The following is a 20,671-nucleotide window of genomic DNA, read 5'->3' on the forward strand; positions in this document are numbered from 1 at the left end:
ATCCTTCATGATGTTGAAATATGTAACTAGGTTCAGTCTTCATAATGACATATGTAATCATGATTTTATGTATTTAATGAAAAGAGAAAAATAAATTTATTATTGTTGTTCATGAGACATGGGTTTCGTGCTCAAGAGAAATTTATTTTTAGGTCAAGCACCCATTGAGTGCTTCTAGGGCTTGTTATTTAGTCTAAAAGTCAATTGAGTCATTGTCATGTATTGAAGACCCATTTGGGCATGTTACATATTGTAAAAAGAATTTATTTGAGTCAAAATAGAGTCAAAAGACCCTCCAAGACCTTGTCATGATGCAAAGATCAAGTCGACCTACATGAAGGGACAAGTCGGCCTAAAGATAGCAATTTGTACCCCTCACAAGCCTATAAATAAGAAGGAACTCGACCTCATTTGGAGACTCATTCAAGCAAGTTCGATCTTCTCAAGATAGAAACTGGAAAAGGACGAAAAAGAAGGAGAAGAACTAGATCGAAGTATTTGGGCCTCTCTCTCTCTCTCGTGTTAGGGTTTCTACATTTGTTGGGCAAAAGATTTGTTGGGTAGAAGAATTTGTTGGGCAGAAAAATTTGCTAGACAAAAGAATTTGTTGGGCAGGTCGAACTTCCAAAAGAATTTGTTGGGTAAGTTGAAATTGCAGAAGTTGCTAGAAGCGAAGATTGACTTGGTCTTGGAGGGTCTTGGTCAAGGGTCACAGGTCTTGGAATTCGTCAATTGAAGTTCTATAAGAAGAGAATAATTCTTGTGGATTTTCTTCTTTTGGCCCTGGTTGATCGCCTACATCTTGTGTCCTATAGTCTCATTGATTTTATTGTTTGGTAGTTGTTCGATGATAAAGAACACTAATAATAATCAAGTGTAAGAAGAAGTTGATCAAGTTAAGTAAAAATACATCACAAGCAGTTATCCAAGTAAGAGAAATCACCTAATCTAACTGCCCCTAGATTTCTCAACATGGTTTCAAAGCTAAGGTGACAAGATAAGGAAAAGCAGCTTAAAGAAGGACACTTAAGGGTCAAAGCACTAGAGAAGCATCTGAGAAGCATCAAGAAGTTCGATCAAGAAAGAAAAAGAAGCCTAATACCTAACGAAGAAAGAAGGAGAAGCGAAGCATCTTAGATCTATTTTTGAACTATATTCCTCCACACGTGCAAAGATTGGGGCATCATCTTGCAGCAGAAAATTCTAAAGTATAAGCTACTCCAAGAGAGCCAAAGTTTTGGGGCAAAAGAAGTCTCCCTTGCAAGCCGAATTAATAAGAAGAATATTCCATCTCAAGCGAAGGAGAAAGGAGACAAATCCATCCATCTTTTCGTCACGCGTATGAACTAGGGTTTCTCCAGAAGAAGCTGAAATTGCAATCCTGCAACAAGAAGACGAAAATCTGAAGAAGGGCCGAAATCTGAAGTTGTAAGTTTGACAAGCGTGACTAGAAGGAACTAAGAAGACCTCAAAACCCTAGCTCATCCATAGAACTACACATTGAAGCATCTAAAAGTCTCTACATTCTAGAGAAACGAGAAGAAGCATAATCATCATGATTAAGGAATCAAGGTGATCTCCCTCTCGTTGAAAGATCACTTTTGAAGGAAGACATCTCCTATCATCATCAAAATCAAGAAGGCATCAAGTTGAAGATATTAACATCAAGGAGCATCTTCACTTGACAAGTAAGTATCTTTATATCTATATTTGAATATATCAAAATGACTTTGTTTTGCAAGGAGAGAAACAAATTGGTTAAATAGTCAAACTTTCTTGCATGGAAGAAGAGGATAGATTTGATCCTCATAGAAAATGAAGTCGTTGAGCAGGTTAAGGGTTTTGTCATTAAACCTCCAAAGGAAGAAGCTCAAACTCTAGCTGAATACATGAAAAGGGAAATAAGGGCTCAAAGAATCCTTATGTAGCAAAATTGGAAAAGTCAAAAGACATCTATGACAAACTGGTAGAATTGTTCTTCGTAAGCACAAGAACTCTACGAGGTGAAGATATCAAATGAAGAAGGACTAACCTCATACTTTATGAGGGTATCTAAAATAAAGGACCAACTACAAGAGTTGGGAGAGATAATGTCTGACAAGGAAATGACTACTATAGTGCTCAATGGACTACCGGAGGAATGGGGTAACTTTACATCAAGCATCTATGGGAAGAAGAAAGCTACTCCATTGAATGAACTGTGGCCACTATGCAAAATTGAAGAAACCAGGTTGAAGCCAAAAAGTGATGTAGGATCAAACGAGCAAACTCAAGTATATGCTACCATGGCAAAAGAGAAAAGGAAAGTTTGGGAAATTTTGTCCTCAGAAAAGGAAGAAGAATATGGAAAAGGTTCAATGTGATGGATGTCAAGAATATGGGCACTACAAGAGAGATTGTCCCAAACTCAAGAAGGACAACAACAAAAGAGGAAGAGAAGAAGCCCATGTCACTGAAGAAGTGGAAGAGCTAAAAAGAAGAAATCCAAGAAGGAAGAAGTAAAAGATCTTTACTATGATTGAGATATGTATTCTCCACCCAGTTCTTTTCAGTTCTTGTAAAATATAGCTATCATGGTAGGAAGCATGAGAAGCATGATAGGATGCATCATTTTTAGTAGATGGCATCATAACATATGATGGAAGCAAGAGCTTATGGCATCAAAAGAAGCTTGAAAGATAGTTGAAATAGAAGACTATGGCAGTCATCATTAGAAGAAAGTAGCTCTTGGTAACCTCATTAGAAGCATAAGTAGTACTTATGGAAGTCATCTAGTGTAGAGCTCATCATACATCATTGGAAAGAAGCATTTGCAGGATGAGGATAATCAAGATCCTCCATTGGAATCTTCATTAGAAGGTTCATCTCTTGGAAGAAGCAAGTGTCTCGCTAAGAATACCACCTTGGATGGGATTCACTATTTGGAAGAATGATGATATGATGACAAAGGAATGCAGCATGTCAAGATGATTGAAGTACTTTTGATCAAGGGAAAGAAGCTATTGAAGTTTGTCTAGATGATCAAAAGAAGAAAAGAGGTATGTATGCATATGTTTAATGAATTAGATCATTTCAACATAGAGTTGCAGATAGCATGGATGAATGTTCTACGTCATGAGCATGATCGAAGAAAAGGGATCTCTTTTGTTGGAAAGATGCATGAAGGCATGGTTCACATATTGACAAGATGAAATCAACATAATATGTCCTCATATGGAATATGAGGTGGTTGACAAAGACGAAGGAACTACAAATGGATGTTCCTAAGGAGCAATATGTGAAGAAAGAAAGAAGAGATCGTGAAAGTTGCAACTAAGGTCACAAGGAATCAACATCCAATGAATCTGATGTGACATCTCCATGGGAAAGGTATGAAGACCTTGATAAAGTCTAAAAAGGAAGAAGACCCTTGACATTGAAAGTCTTGGAGATGTGTTTATGAATATGCAGGATGTTGATGTCTCTAGCAGCAAATGTCATGATGAAAGGCCATCACAAAAGGTAATTTTGATTTGATGTTCATTTTTTGGTTTTTGAATAACATCTAGATGGGTTAATGCAGGGCTACTGGAAAAAGAGTTGTGGATGTCACCTACAACTAGCACTCATGTGGTGGGATGGAAGATCCTAAAGGAAACATGATGTGGAAGAGGTAGTTGTATGAAGGAAAGCCAGATGTGGACTAGAAAATCACTTTCCGATAAGGGGAAGGATGACATGACTGACTTGAGGAAAGTGATGGATGGTCAATGCCCTACAAGATGAAGGCTCCATAATAATGAAGATAAAATTCATGACATCGAAAGGAGGAGCTCAACATGTTGATTTGGGTAGCATCGGATGTGCTCTAGCCACGAAATTTGGTGGAGTGGCTAAGGCACATGAGATCTCCGATACCCAGAAGGGTTTGGGCAGATTCTAAACAATTTGGGAGATATTAAAATAATTAATATTTTTAATGGAGTCCCTAAGTCTAAACTTAGGGAAATTAAAATATTAATGTGAATTAATATAAAACTGTGTTAGAATGGTCCAAAAGACATGGATCAAGCCAGATCTACTCTTAGTCGTCGATTAGGGACTTAATCTCGACCGTTGATTTGTCAATAAGAAAAGTATAAGAGGAGGCTTGAGGGTCACTTGGAGAACACACCAGAGTGATCAATCATTCTATTCTCTAGAGCGGGGTTTGCTAAGAGAAATAGAATTAGTGATCAGTGGTAGTGAGGAGCAGTGAGTACGAGGTAGAGAGGCAGGGGCAGTGCCGAGAGACCAACGCAAAAGAAGAGAGAGGCAGACGCAGAGGCAGCAGAGACTGTGCAGAGCCATAAAGGCTTGCGTCATCCACGCAGAGGCTGCAGGAGTGACGCAGAGAGCCAGAGAGGCTGCGCAAAGCCTCAATAGGCTGACGCAGAGGCCAGCAAGGTTGACGCTGGTATGAAAGCAGCTCACAAAAAGATAGAAAAGAAAGATCAACGCCTTAAAAACAAGCCTCTTCGAGGGGGCAACCTCCTTTACATTACACAAATGAACAATTCTTAGATGATACAAATGACAAGACCTCCTTTCTATATATAGGGGTCTAAGGGGTCATAATATAATCAAAGCCGACATAACAATAATAATGTAAGGGCACAATAATAACAATAGTGGGCTTCTATGGGGCACAATAAAAACAATATGGGGACTATATGGGCACAACAATATAATAAGGGGATTGTACTAATAACAATAAGGGCTTACACTAGTAGTATAGGGACCTAACATGCCCCTCTCCTTCAAAAAGTGTTGTCCTCAACGCTTGAGTAGTTCTTGATGCTTCTATATAAAATTCTTGTCCTCCCATGTGGAATCTTCAGCAAGTAAGTTCTTCCACTTGATGAGATACTTTGAAATTGATCGATTTCGTAGCTGTCGACTTCTCGGTTCTATGAATGCTTCATGTTCCAATATGATTTTTCCTTCCTTGTCAAGTTCTGGCAATATTGTTGGAACTGGGATCTTCGGCAACTTTTGAATGAGTTCTCACCCTGCTTTGCCATTCTTCCATTCATCCCTTGCTTTGTTTATCAAATTTGGTTGGATAATAGAAATGGCGCACAACAATGTTTCCACATCTTCATCATTTCTTGAGAATGCATCTGCCACAACATTTTGCTTCCCTTTTCTGTAGATGATTTCAGAGTCATAACCCAACATCTTTGTGACCCATTTTTGTTGCTCTTCAGGGGATATTCTTTGTTCTAAAACGTATTTAAGACTATCATGATCCGTTTTTACCTTGAAGTGTCTTCCCATTAGGTAGGGTCGCCATTTCTATGTGCGTGTAGTATTGCCAACATTTCCTTCTCATAAATAGCTTTGTGTAAATACTTTCCTTTGATTGGACGACTTTCGAAAGCAATGGGTCTTTCATCTTGCATTAAAACAGCACCTATTCCATTTTCTGAAGCATCAAATTCCACAATAAAGGTTTTTGTGAAGTCTGACTTAGCTAAGACCGATGCTTGGCACATTGCCTCTTTAAGATGTTCGAAGGCCTTTGTTGCTTCTGGAGTCCATGAAAATGCATATTTCTTCAATAATGTTGTTAAGGTGCTGCTATTCTCCCATAATTCTTAACAAACTTGTGATAATACCCTGTCAGTTCAGATTGCTTCTGCTATCTATTCGTAATTCATAGTTGTTACAGTATTACAAATGCTATGTCTGGCTGTTACAAGAGTCATCTCTACTGTAACCTGTATTGTTAGTTCAGCTCAGCCCATAACCTGTTCCTAGGGCATCTTTTGCTCAGGTTGTCAAAAATTAAAAATCTTCATAAACAGACGATTTCTATAAACTAGAAGAGGCTATTATAGAAATATAAACAAAAATAACTGATTGAATACATGTTCGCATTTTAAATTTTCTATTTATCTTGTTAAAAGAATCCCTCTTACATAAGAGGGTCTACATTGATGCAAAAGCTAAAAAAGATATAGCTCATAGCAATTTACAATATAAAAATAGAGAGTTTGTTGAGTCTGAAGGAGAAGCAAGGAAACATAAAGTTGGTTGTATGTCACCTTCTGTAATGATAGAACTCCCAAACACGAGAAGGCTTAGCAGAAAAAGCCTTCGGTGTCGCCAATTCCTTTATGAAAATAATAGGCAAAGAGCAATTAATAGAATTCTTGGTCAGCATTTCAACAAAGTAAACAGAAGATTGAACAGATACCATAGCACTCCATGTTCGCCACAATCCACCAGCGCCTCGAAAGGTAGGAATGCCAGATTCCGCTGATACGCCTGCTCCTGTTAGAACAGTAATTTTCTGCAACATTTCTCCCATAAAATAGATTGTCATTACTTGCACCTCTTTATGAAATTTATTAATAACTGAATCCACATAGTTATTTTTCAACAAAATATGAAAATAGTATTTTTGGCAGGAATTGATTTTTTGAAAGAACGATTCAGGTTGCATGGATATAAGTATACAGAGGTATTCCAGGTCCAGGCACAGAGTACAGTAGCTGTTACGGGGTATGGCTAGTACTATCAATCAAAAAAATAATAATAATCTATCATATGTGAATTATAGAAAATGTTAGTTGAAAGAAAAAAAGAGACATTGAAATAAAATATTAGCAAATAGAACAGTAAGTTGCTAAATAAGACCGTGCCTAATTCAGTAAAAAATTTACAAGTATTCCTATTCAACATGTAAATATTGATACCAATACGTCCTACCTACCTATAAAATTCCCCATGAATAAAAATCAATCTTTGGCATGAATTCAAGTAAGAATGATCAGTAATTAACTGTAACCTTGATCTCATGCCAAAGCAGGAACATGTTTCAGTAAAACTTCAAATACAGTAACCTACTAATGTAACAGACTGAGAGACCTAAAATAAATACTATGCTCCAAACATTTATATTTCCAACCATTTCATGAAGAACATTAATCTTATCAACATCCATATTTGACCATTCCCAAGTCTTGGGCTTGCAGCGCCCTTTTTTGCTTTTCTTTTTTCCTGGGTGTTCTGTTAATGTTTGTCTGGGTTTACAGCTGGCTGTTCCCCATGGGAGCATCCCTGAAACTACTAAGTATGGCAGGGTATGTTCCAGCAGTCCCTAGGGATGTCCTATTCCCATCTAGGTTACTGTAAATGGGGGTGATGTTATTTCAAGTTAACCCCCTCAGATGTGCATACACAGCTAATATGGTGATTTCTTACAAAACACTTTCAATAGTTAACAGAATACCTAGTAGACTGAATCGAAGGGCATCATTACTTCTACGAATTAGTCGGACCATTTTGAGAACATCTGTGTGTGTTAAAATGAGTGCATGGAGTTGTGCTTGTCAACTCCAATAGAATTGCAATCGTGCTCTTGCAAGGGGCAAAAGTAAAAGTATGGCATTGTCTTCTCCAGTAGTTTCTCTATTCACAGCAGGCAGAGATTCTAAGGCATTGATGGTTTCTCTGGCTTACAAGGATTTGCAGCAGCACTCGCAACGCTCTCATCCAATCGAGTCATGTTGGATCTCCACCAAGCATTTTTGGATGAGAGATAAATCGAGCATGGACAATAGTCTGCTTCCCACCAACTATCGTGGTGTCTTCAAAGATGTCATGGAAGAGTTTTAAAAGATCTCTTCGAAGAGGTTTACTTGCAGGTTGAATCGCTTTTGGCTGAACAGAACATATCTTAAGTGGTGGTTCAAGTCAGTGTGGTGGGTAATTCTCTCACCTCATATATCATCAACACGGGGGTGTTGTTATCAAGACTGACTCTGATATTTATAAAAAAAATTGTTCTAGAGGGAGGGCCATGGTTCTGGGGAAGTGCAACTCTGTTCCTGGCACCTAGGCTTCATTCTTCTCAATCTAGTTCTCATGACTCAGCAAGCCAAAGAAAAAAGTGAACTCACCATTGGACAAAGCTCGGCAAGCTAAAGAATATATAAAATATTGAAATTTTGATACAAACAATCAGTGTTGTGAATGTTTCCAATTTCACCTGAGTTTTCCAAATTTTTTCAGTTCCTTCTTGAATTCAGCACAAATCCATTTACGTGCCCCAACCTCAATAGTCTTTTCCACAATTTCCACATGCTGTCCTAGAGGGAAATTTGAGTCATTCTTGACCAGGAAATCTGGTGTTGGGCTTGCTCATCCATTCCCTTCCAATGATTCCATGGTGTAAAAATTCAAATGCTGGTAACAGAAAAAGCTAAAAAATGAAGACCCTCAACTTATTCACTAATACAAGCACAAGCAGTTCACACACGAGAAACAAAAAAACAAAGAAAAGACTAAACATAATAAAATAGCCATAAAAATCAACAAAACAAACCAATAGAAAATTTCTAAATTTTATTATCTACTGCTACAACAGAAAATAAGCAAGCACACCAGTAAATGAAGTTTTTTGCAATTGATTTTGTCCTCCAACAAAAGTCTTGCAGCTCCCTAAACACTTTACAGATGATCCCCACAGCAAACGCATGCACATGTCTTTGCCAAATTGCTCTAAGAAGTTCTCACAAACTCAGAAAAGAAAACAGATATGGTAAAATTAGTTTGGTGAGTTTTAGAATAAGGGAGGGGTCAATTTATACATAAATATTAGGGTTTTAGGACCCCAAAATTGTTTTTTTTATTTTTTACATCATATTTTTTTATTTCTTTTCTTTTTTAAGGAGTTTTTGGAAGATTTGTTGATTTTTCCAACCCAGCTCTGGGACAAAAACATGCACCTTGGGTCAGGATTTCATATATAAAGTAACTTAGTTTTCAATGATTTTGTAAGATGCACAACCTCAAGATGCAACAAATTGGAGCCTAATCTTCGGAAAAGAAGGCAGATAGGAAGTACCACACTATTGTCGAAGTGGCTGAGGGCATGTTGAAGGAAAGAGAATCACCCAACAGTTATTGGGTGGAAGCATTGAACACAGGAGTACATGTGTTGAACAGATCATTGACCATCACAGTCAAATGGAAGACTCCTAAAAAGGTATCGTCAAGTAATAAGCTTGATATTTGGTCTTTTAGAACCTTTGGATGCAAGGCCATTGTGCATGTTCCTAAGAAAAAAAGAAGCAAGATGGAGGACAAAGGTAAGAAATGAATCTTTATTAGCTACAGCAACGTATCAAAAGCATACAAGTTGTTTGGTCTTGTTGATAAGAAGGTGCTTTGAAGTGGGGATGTTCTTTTTGATGAACTTTCACGTGTCAAATCTCTAATACAAGATCTGATTTATTTATACCTCAACAATTCTTCTTATATACCCACAAATTTATTTACTCAATAAAATCTGAAAATTGTTGGCAAATAAAATCATTCGTATTTTAACTTTCAGAAATACAAATGCAGAGAAAATAAAATAGGGAAATCAATCACGCTATAGCAGAAAATTCTGCCCAACACAATCTTCCTTCACTTTAAATTACTCTAGAAAAATAGGGCCTACACCTATAGACAATACACAGACAAATTAAAACTGCCAGGACCTACAAATCGGCCCATCTGGAAATTATACCTCAAGGAATTCGACCCTCGTGGAACTCGGCCCTCCTGAAAATTTCAGCCTCCTTTTTAGGAATTTTGCCTCTCTCTCCTAAACTCGACTTCCCTGAAAGCTTCTCCTGAGATTCCCCAACTGCAATCCTTTTCCCTTCACTTCAATCCTCGAGTCTCTCACTCCCTTGAGAAAATCACCCTCTCAACAACGCATTGTAATGTGTCTTCATCCTCTTCCATAGGTTCTCTTTATAATTTCTCCATAAGCCGAATCCCTAATCTCCAAAGTGATTGAGGGTATTACTGGTGGAGATTAGATCAAAGTCACTTGAATAATCACTTATTTATCCTTAGGAAACATTAGCCCAAAGTCAGCATTGATTTAATAATTAATCAATGTACTTTTTCCTAGGTTAAAACTTAGAAAGAAGATCATATTAGTTGCTCCTCTTGAACAACAACCTAAAAAGAAGATCATATTAGTTGCTCCTACATGCAAGATGAAAACCTATGCAGAAGATCTTTTGAAGCTACAAAATTAAAATCACACACAACAGCAGAGGGGACAGGCAGCAAGAACAGCGGTGGTAGCAATCTTTCTTTTGGATCTTCAGAAGTTATTGTGCCAAGAGGCGCTCCACAGCCCAGTATTGGGGAGATATTGTAGTAAAGTGTTAGATAGGGAAGCATTAGATCAAAAAATAATAAAGTCCACTCAATTATAAAAGTAATAAAAAGTGAAAAGTGATCAAAAGTAATAATAAATATAATAAGTTGGCTCAATTCAATTTGTTATATTGCAATTTTGTTTTTATTAATAAAATTGCAAACAATTTGTTCGAAATAAAATTTGTAATATGTCTATCATATTAAAAGAAATTGAAATAATGATGATTCATATCCATATCTATAATATTTCGAAAGCCCCAAGGGTTATCGAGTCCCCTTCGTTAAAGCACCTTTGCTATTGACAGGTCACGGGTTCAATTCCCTAGACACCCTCTAGGTCATGCTCAATGGTTGAGCCGGCAAGAAGTGATCCCTTCAGGTGGATCTGCCTAGTACAAATATTTTGTGGATGTAGCGGCCACCGATCTCTAGGGTCGATGAACCAAATAAAATATTAAATTAAAGAAAAATAATTAAAAGAAGAAACTGATATTTCAAAACTTCATGCTTAAATTAGCCTCGAAGGTTATAGCTTAGTTGGTCGAGTTCCCATCATTAGAGCACCTCGCTAATGGGAGGACACAGGGTCACTTCTCCTCAATGCCCTCGGGGTTAGGCTCTGCTAATAAGTCGGTGGTATGTGATCCCCTTGGGTGGATCTTCCCAGATATTTCCTCTAAACAATTAAAAAAAAAAAGAAAAAAACTTCATGTTCAAATTTAGTTAATAACCATATAAAGTCTTAATACTTACAACAAACACTCTTTTTCTCAGCTTTATATATAATCTATGTTATGCATATCACATTGAAAAATAAAAATAAAAATGTCATGCGCATATATGTGTAGCTATATGTATCATGAAAGTTTTACTAGAGTTAGAAAAAAGAATACCTCTATATATAAAGATGTGAAATATATATAAAATATAGACAGTAATTATAAATCCATCTTACCCTATAAATTAAAATAATGATTATTCGATACACATAGGAACAAGAAAACCACTGGCGGAGAAGCTTGGTGGATCGGAGGCTGCTTTACAATCTGAACTAGGGTTTTGCGTTAGGGTTTTGTCACTGGTCACCATGGCAGGGCACAGAGGAGGGAGTTCAGCTCCCTCCTACAGTCAAGTGGTTGCGAACAAAAGCAAGGGAGTTGGATCGCATCGCTTCAAGAAACCAACGGAGGTGGTAATAGAGGCTATGAATACAGAAAAATCGGAAACTATCAGACCTCAAGGACAGGAAGAGAATCATGAGGAAGCTAGTAAGGAGAAGAGGACAGAGGTTAGCAGTCAGAAAGTTGCTCCTATGAGTACAACAGGGGTCTGTAAACCCAAGTCAACCACTATTCCTCGAGTCGTTTTAAGTGACCCAGCGCTACAGGTGCATAGAGACCACATGGCGGAATATGCTATTATCTGTAAATTTATGGGGATTTGGCCGACAGAGAAGGCTTTGCAAGCATGGATAAGGAACCATTGGAAACCAAAGGGGGAAATTAACCTTCACCTTGGTTCCAAGGGCTTCTTCACAGTGGTGTTCACAAGCTTAGAGGATAAAGACAGAGTGTTCAAGGGAGGACCCTATTTTTACGCTTCTACAGGCCTTTATATGCGACCATGGGTAATGAACTTTGTCCCAAAACGAGAAACTTTCACATCGGTACCAGTATGGATAAGACTCTACTCCCTTCCTTTAGATTATTGGCTGTCGGAGTCTCTAAAGGCTATCAGCAACAAGCTAGGGCATTTTATAAAGATCTTAGATGCTACTCTAAGAGGCAAATACACTTCCTTCGCCCGAATATGTGTGGAAATGGACTTATCTGGGGCACTTCCGGATGCAATCATTTTAGAAGTGTATGACGAGGAATGGGTGCAGGCAGTGGACTATGAACATGTCCCATTTAGGTGTCGTAAGTGCCATGAACACGGGCACCTATACAGGGACTGCCCATTGAACAAGCTGGAGAGAAATACGAAAGCCACTACAGGCAAGGATCCCGAAGGTTTTACTAAGGTTGGGGGTAAAGGGAAAGGAGGCAAGCGGTACCAAAAGAAAATTAATGAAGACGGACAACCGAGCCACAATAGTTTCAAGATCTTAGAAGAAGAAGTCGAAAACAACAGGACAAACCAAGAATCGAAGAATATTCCCACTGAGAAGGAAAGGGATGCTAATATGGAGGATATACCAGAAAACAGCAAACAAAAGGATGATATGCCGAGCATTATGGAGCTCAGTAGGGACCACGAGATGACCCCAAGTGAGGCTGGAATGGAAGACCATGAACTGCAGGAGATTCTAGAGAGGGAGAATTTAGATCTAGAAAAGTTTCTGGAGCAGGGAATCACCAAAGGGGTAGACTCTCTGCCAAAAGAGGAGTTTGACAGGGTTCAACGGCTCTTCCTCTGGAGATCACAAACGAAGTGTTCTGGAGTCAAAAGAAACCATGATAGCCAAGAGAATAGGGGAGTGAAAACAATGGAGGATACACCGATGCATTCTTCCAAGAACCCGAGTAGGAAAAGAGGAAGAAAAAAACAAAATGAGTTGCTGACCGAATGTGGGAAACTTATGATTAACTCAAGTAAGATGAGGGATCTTACCAGTTACTCCTTTACAAACATTTCTTACTGAAGCTTACAACCTGGAAAATTAGGGGTCTAAGAAGTAAAAGGAAACAAAGAAATCTTAGCGGTAGAATAAAAGAAGAAAAACCAGATATGGTTTTTATTCAGGAAACAAAATGTTCGATGGACAAGATCAGAGAGATACATAGCATCAAGTATGAGAGGTTAAAGCGGATAACTCGGTGGGTGGGATTCTTACTCTATGGGATCCTCAAAAACTTGGAATCCTGGATGTTGAAGCTTCTAGGAACTATCTATCACTGGTGATTCAACCTTTGGGTGATAAGGAGATCTACATGATCACTAACGTCTACGATCCTCAAAAACTAGAAGACAAACTTAAGCTTCTCACCTCCCTTGAGGAGCTGAGAGAGAGATATCCTAATATGCCCTGGATTCTGGCAGGGGATTTCAATATGATCAGATCTCTTACAGAGAAAAAAGGTGGTACCAGAAAACTAGGCAGAGACTCCATTGCCTTCCAGAACTTCATGAATAACATGGGGCTAGTGGACACCGAAACAGTAAATGGCACTTTTACTTGGAATAATAAGAGGTCTCAAGTCGCCTCTAAACTAGATAGATTCATAATCTCAGAGGACCTCCTTCTCACAGGCCTTGATATGTCAGCTTTAATCCTTCCCTTCGGAGGCTCGGACCACTGGCCTGTCCAGCTTGAAGCTACTTTTATGGGTACACCGAGGAACAAACCTTTTAGGTTTGAAAATGTCTGGCTCTCTCACCCTGACTTCACTAGCAATATTGACAAATGGTGGACGGAAGATATGCCCGTTCAAGGCACTAAAATGTTCATGTTGCAGCAGAGACTTAAACACATCAAATCTAGGCTTAAAGATTGGAACAAAAAAGAGTTTGGTAATATTTTTAAAGCCAAAAGAGAAGTTGAGCAGAAACTCCAAGGGATTAATCAGATCATCATCTCAGAAGGTTTTATCGAGGAACGGAAAATTCAGGTTGACTCTCTTCAAAACGAATGGGAAGATCGGTGCATACAAGAGGAGATTTTCTGGAGACAGAAATCGAGGGTGCAGTGGATTAGAGAAGGAGAAAGAAACACGAAGTTTTTTCATAGATCAACCTTGGATCACAGATCTCATAACAAAATTTCAAAACTTAAAGATTCTCAAGGGAAAGAGCTCGTCTCTCACAAAGAAATGGAATCTGTCCTAGTTCAACACTTCCTTAGCATAGCAGAGGAGCCTCTCGTCGACAGATCTGGTTCATTAACAAATTCACAAAGTTCATTCCTAAGCTTGTAACCAGGGAAGACAACCACAATCTTAACAGGCCAGTGTCTGAAGAGGAGGTTAGTGAAGTTATCAATGAGATGCAAAATGGGAAAGCTCCTGGCCCTGATGGTTTCAATGTGGACTTCTTCAAAGCTTGCTGGAAAACAGTCAAACAAGATATCCTTGATGTTGTGGAAGACTCTAGAAGATCCAAAATTGTTTTGAAGGCTCTTAATGCCTCTTTCATAGCTTTGATTCCAAAGCAGGAAAAAGCTATGACACCGGACAGATTCAGACCCATAGCCTTATGTAATGTGGTGTACAAAATTATTTCCAAAGTGATCACTAACAGACTCAAGCCTCTTCTTCCTGCTCTCGTCTCAGAGGAGCAAACTGGATTTGTGGAAGGAAGACAGATTCTCAACAACATCATACAAGCTCACGAGGTGGTACACTCTCTTAAGAGCAATAAGCAAGCTGGTATGATCATGTAGCTTGACCTAGCGAAAGCTTATGATAAGCTAAGTTGGTCTTACATCAGGGCAGTGCTAAGAGCTTATGGCTTCGACCACAACTGGATAAGATGGGTTATGGCCCTTGTATCCACGGCTAGCTTCTCCATTCTGCTTAACGGCTCTCCCTCTAGAACCTTTATGCCTTCTAGGGGTCTCAGACAAGGGGATCCGCTCTCCCCCTTCCTCTTTGTTCTCATGATGGAAGGGTTAGGCAGAGCAATCAAAATGGCAAATGCTGAAGGAAGAATCCAAGGTCTGAAACTTACCCCGGATGGTGTTGCTTCTACTCATCAACAATTTGTTGATGACACAATGCTGCAAGGCATTCCTACAGTCAAGGAAGCCAGAGCTTTCAAACAAATCCTGAACGACTTTGCTTTGGCCGCTAGTACAGAGGTAAGCCTTGACAAATCAAAGGTGTTCTTTTTTAACACTGACATTGCTATTCAGAGGAACCTCACCAGAATTCTCGGGTTTCAAAGGGATCAGTTACCTTCCAAGTACCTTGGAATGCCTCTTACTAACAAACCTCTAAGCAAGGGAGTGTGGGAGTCGGTAACTAATAAACTTCAGGACAAAGTCAGGAAATGGACCTGCAAGTCTTTGAATTTGGCGGGGCGTCTTGTGCTTACAAAGGCTGTCCTGCAAGCTATACCCATTTTCATGTTTTCAGCTCTTCCTGCTCCTAAAGGAGTTATGCAACAAATCAGGAGTATTCAACGAGATTTTCTTTGGGGCAAAGGGGAAGAGAAAAATAAGTGGCCTTTGGTAGCTTGGGACAAGCTCTGCAAACCTAAGGCCCATGGTGGTTTGGGGCTTCATGACCCTGAAACCCTCAGCAGAGTTTCGAGAGCCAAACTTTGGTGGAGGTGGCTCAAGGAATCGGCAACCCTTTGGGCCAAGCTTTGGAAGCAAAAATATGCAAATAATTGGCATGAGAGGGATCATATCCGCATGTTAGGTCCCTATAATACTAGTGATTCCCCCATTACTATTGTCGTTGTATCCCTCATTATTATTGTTGTGCCCCTATTGTCCCCATAATGTTATTATTGTGCCCCATAGAATCCCTCTATTGTTATTTTTGTGCCTTTATATTATTACTGTTAGGTCAGCTTGGTTATATTGTGACCCCTTAGACACCTATATATAGAAAGGAGGTTTTGGCATTTGAATCATCTAAGAATTGTTCATTTGTGTAATGTAAAGAAGGTTGCCCCTGGAAGAGGCTTATTCCTAAAGCGTTGATCTATCTTTTCTATCTTTTTGTGAGCTGCTTTCATAACATTTGGTATCAAAGCTTTGGATTCTAGGGTTTCGCTACTCCAAACAGGTCATCGTAGCATTTTCGCTATAACTTTTTTTTGCGACGTATCAGAAGCTAAAATAAAAACCCATTTGAGTTGAAATCGTTCTGAACTTCGGGTCCGAATTTCAAAGCTTTTCTCGCTATATTTGCAGAGATATGATCTGAGGAAGTTAGGGTTTTTGCAGACTCCTGAATTACATTCCAAACAGGTGACCTGGGGAAAATCGTCATAACTTTTGTTTTGAGCATCAGATTGAAATTTCGTAAGAAGTTTTAGAAAGAGGACGGCCTGTAGTTTTCTGTGTATCAATTTCAGGTACTAAGGTCGAAACAGTGACATGTGGCACATCGTACAAGTTCGCTCTACTGAACTAGTTTATAATCAGGTCACCGTGGGAGATTTGGCATAACTCTTCCTTGGAGAATCCAATCTTGATCAGACTTGTGGGGTTAGAAAGAGGACTCAAAGGGCTACCGCAGGACGAGATTTCAAATATTCGAGATCCACAGTTACAGAGATACAACAGATTCAATATCGAGCTCTTACAAAGTGAACAATAAAAATATTTACAATATAAAAAAAAAAAAAAAAAAAAAAAAAAAAAAAAAAGAAGAAGAAGAAGAAAGTGTGTAGTTTTTTTTTAATTTTGCATAAGATTTGTTTGAAAAATTAGTTGAAGGAATTCAAAGAGAATAGTGAAGAATTATTAGCATTAATTAATGCCCCGAAGAAAAAAATTGGAAATTCCTAGTAAACAACCTGAAAGCTCTAGCATGACTCGTGAAGAAGAAGAAGAAATGCAACATGATATATCAAAATTACAAGACAAAATACAACAAATTTCATTCTCACTAAAGGTAAATGAAGCCAAGATGAAGGGCGTGGAAGCTAATATGAATGGCATGCAAGTTAAGATGGATGGCATGGAAGCTAAGACGAATGGAATGGATGCTAAGATGGACGATAAGATGGAAAAATTGACGATAAATTTGAATAAGTTGCTACAAGAAATGGTCACTAATGGTGAAAGGGTAGTAAAGGAAACTCATGATGAGAACAAAAGAAATGTTAATCATGATTTCATAGACTCTAATGTTGGATTGAAGACCCACCATGTTCCAAAAATCGATATGAGGAAGTTTGATGGCAAGGATCCCGGAACATGGATACTACAGATGGAGCAATTTTTCGATCTCCATAATGTGCAAAACACACAAAAGGTACGTATTGCAACTTTATATTTGGAACCAAATCAGTTTGTATGGTATCGATGGTTTTGCTTTCATAAACAAATTGTCACTTGGGCAATTTTTATGGAAGAAATGGTAGCACATTATGAGGATACAAAAAGCAACACCTTTTTTAGCCAATTGATAAATCTCAAACAAAAGGGTTCAATGATGGAGCACATTAAGGACTTCCAAAAATTGAACATAAAGGTAAAATATATTCCAGAGGAGCATAGGATTGATGTGTTCATAGGGACTTTAAAGGATAATATCCAACATGAGGCTCGCCTTTGGGACCCTGATTCATTGGAGAAGGCATTCAGGTTAGCAAGAAAAATGGAAAGCAAAATTATGGCAACCAGGAAGCCTACCACTCACAACTATAAAGATGGAAGTGTTGTTGCCCCTAGCCTTCCACGACCTACAAGGTTGACACCACAACAATTGGAAAAAAAAAAGAACAAAAGGGCTTTGTTACAGTTGTGATAGCAAATACACTAAAAGTCATAAATGTGCTAAGAAGAAATTATTCTACATAGAATGTGAAGAGGAGGAAGAAAAGGAACAAGAAATGTCAAAAGAAGAGGATATACTCCAGGAACAAACCCTAGATAAAGAAGAAATGAATCTGACCATATCTTGTAATGCATTGGCTAGAATTACCACTCCTCAAACAATCAAGATCAGTGTTGCGGGGGAGCGCCCCCCCCCTCGCTCCCGCTCCCGATCCGCGCTCCGGGCAGGAGCGACTCGGGAGCGGGTCGGGAGCGCGCTCCCTAAAAAAAATTTTGCTCCCTGCCTTTTCAGGAGCGTTTTGCCTTTTTTGCATTTTTTTTTTTGTAGTAATGTTCGAAATGCAATTTTTTTTGAAAGAAACAAATAGTTTTTGAGTGGGGCAACTTAATGATCAAGTCTAGGCCCTAGTATTGATATGCTATTCATGGTAATGTTAAATTCTTAAAGTAAAAGTGACATTTTCTTTAATTTTCATTTTCATCCTTTTACTTAAATTTTTAACATTACCATGAAATGACTCAGGATGTTTGAGAGTGGTTTCATCCTCATTGGATTTCATATGGAGAAAGTAGAATTTTAGATTTCATTCAAAATCCAGCAGACTTATCAGTTTTTCAGGATTTCAGGATTGGGGGATTGCAATGTTTCCATTGAATTTTGTCATGTATTAGGGTATGGAACTCATATTTAATCAAGAGTACCAATCCCTCTATGTACCTTGATGTTAGTGACATTGGTTGTCGAACTCCTCTATCATGACCCTTCTAAAAATGTATGCATCACTCAAACAAAATCTTGACTTGACATGCTATGCTTTTTCTATCTTATGTTAATGCTTAGAGGGTGATATTAATGACAAAGATCCCTATACAGATACAAAGGTAATGACAAAGATACCTCTGGATATTAATGCTTGGAGGGTGATATTAATGACAAAGATCCTGATTTTGCAACAAGACTAAAAAATTAGACATTTCTCGTGGTGGCAAGAGGCCCAAGCATAAGAAATAGATAATAGATTTACTTCTCTTTTCTAGTTTCTAGTAGCTTTTATAACTATTGACTCTTTCATATTTATTATGATATTTTTTTAAACAATATATGACAATTTAAGTTTGAAGTTGGCAATTATAACTCATTAGTAATGAATTATGAATATGATGCTTCATGAAAGTTGAAAGTTGTTTCATTTCATTTCATTTTATAACATTTCATTTCATGTTAGATATTATTTGTTGTAATGGTTACACTTAGCTTACAAGTACAACTTTGGTGATCAATGATGATAAATGTTATATATTGAATTTTGAAAGCTTGAAACTTTAAGATTGATGAATCATGAGACTCAATAGGTTGTATGTTACTATGTTACTAACTTGCGGACGTGGTTGATGAAGATTATAACTTCTAGATGATTGTTGTTATATGGTTCAATCTATGCTTTTTTATGTTTTTTATATCTAATTCATCATTCTACATGTTTTTGTTGACATATATGTATCAAAAATTAAAAAATATAAAAAATATATATATTTTTAAAAAATCGCTCCGGGATTCGCTCCCAAACCGGGAGCTTCTGAAAATGGTCGCTCCCGCTCCCGCTCCCCGCTTCCGCTCCCGCTCCCAAGTAACATTGATCAAGATAGAAGGACATATCAAGAAGAAAAAGGTAATAGTGTTGATTGATTCGGGAAGTACCCATAATTTTATTCATTGTAAAATAGCAAAGGAATTGAATTGTTTCCTATATCCAGCACCAGAGTGTCAAGTGATGGTTGTAAGTGGACGAACCATAAATTGCTCTGGAAAGTGCCATAATATCAAGCTATCCATGGGAGAATATGTATTGAATAGTCCAATGCTTTCCATTCCAATGGGTGGTGCTGATGTTGTACTAGGAGTCCAATGGCTACAATCCTTGGGTACAATAGCTTTTAATTTTCAAGAACTTTTCATGAAATTTTGTGCGGAAGGAAAGGAAGTTGAATTAAGGGGTATTGCAAGGAAACCGGGAAAGATAATCAACTCTAACAATATGACAAAGCTTCTAAAGAAGGAACAACGAGGTGTAATTGCACAATTATGTTCGCTAGAGGTTCCCACATCGAAATCATCTATTTCTCCAAATCTCCAAAAAGTCTTGGACAATCATTCCAAGGTATTTGAGACTCCCAAATGTCTCCCACCTATTCGTGATCATGATCATGCTATTCATTTGATTCCAGGAAGTGTTCCTCCAAACATCAGGCCGTACAGATATCCCTATGCCCAAAAGAGTGAAATTGAACGTATGGTTGCAGAAATGCTAGACGTTGTTATAATTCAACCTAGTCAAAGTTCTTTCTCTACTCCAGTAGTATTGGTGCACAAGAAGGATGGATCATGGCACATGTGTCCGGATTATAGGGAGCTCAACAAGCTCACTATTAAAGATAAATTTCCCATTCAAGTCATTGATGAATTATTGGATGAATTGCATGGATCAATTTACTTCACAAAGTTGGATTTTCGTTCAGGATATCATCAAATCAGAATGAAGACTGAAGACATTCCGAAAACAGCATTTGGAACTCATGAGGGTCATTATGAATTTTTGCTCATGCCTTTTGGCCTTACCAATGCACCTTCTACATTTTAAGGTTTGATGAATTCCATTTTCAAACCCACCCTTAGCAAAATTTGTGTTAGTATTTTTTGATGATATACTAATCTACAGCAAGTCTTGGAAGGATCATGTTGAACATGTTGACAGGGTGCTCAAACTATTGGAGGAAAAACAATTATATGCAAAAAGCTCCAAATGTTTCTTTGGAGTACAAGAGGTGGAATATCTGGGTCATATTGTATCCCATGAAGGTGTTAAGGTAGACCCTAGCAAAATTAAAGCCATTAAGGAATGGAAAATCCCCACATCCATAAAGCATCTGCGAGGATTTCTCGGGTTGACAGGGTATTATCGCAAGTTTGTTAAGAATTATGGGAGAATAGCAGCACCTCTAACAACATTATTGAAGAAAGAT

General features: G+C 38.2%; 1 protein-coding gene across 5 annotated transcripts in view; it reads right to left on the minus strand.

The window, feature by feature from the left end:
• The window catches only part of LOC149264838 (uncharacterized), a 398,689-nt gene that overhangs the window by 340,705 nt on the left and 37,313 nt on the right, over window positions 1-20,671 (minus strand). For 4 of the 5 annotated variants that reach the window (XM_089428907.1, XM_089428916.1, XM_089428888.1 and 1 more), the window contains 2 exons: window positions 6,221-6,316; window positions 6,069-6,136 (listed from right to left, as the gene is read on the minus strand). In XM_089428907.1, coding sequence (XP_089285033.1) covers window positions 6,069-6,136; window positions 6,221-6,316 — 164 coding nt within the window. The remainder of the gene's footprint in view (window positions 1-6,068; window positions 6,137-6,220; window positions 6,317-20,671) is intronic. The other variant, XM_089428922.1, reaches the window with a different exon arrangement.

The sequence above is a fragment of the Pinus tabuliformis genome, chromosome 6 (assembly GCF_031772625.1).
Source record: "Pinus tabuliformis cultivar Carrire ecotype Pingquan chromosome 6, CPIR1, whole genome shotgun sequence".
Classification (NCBI taxonomy): Eukaryota; Viridiplantae; Streptophyta; class Pinopsida; order Pinales; family Pinaceae; genus Pinus; species Pinus tabuliformis.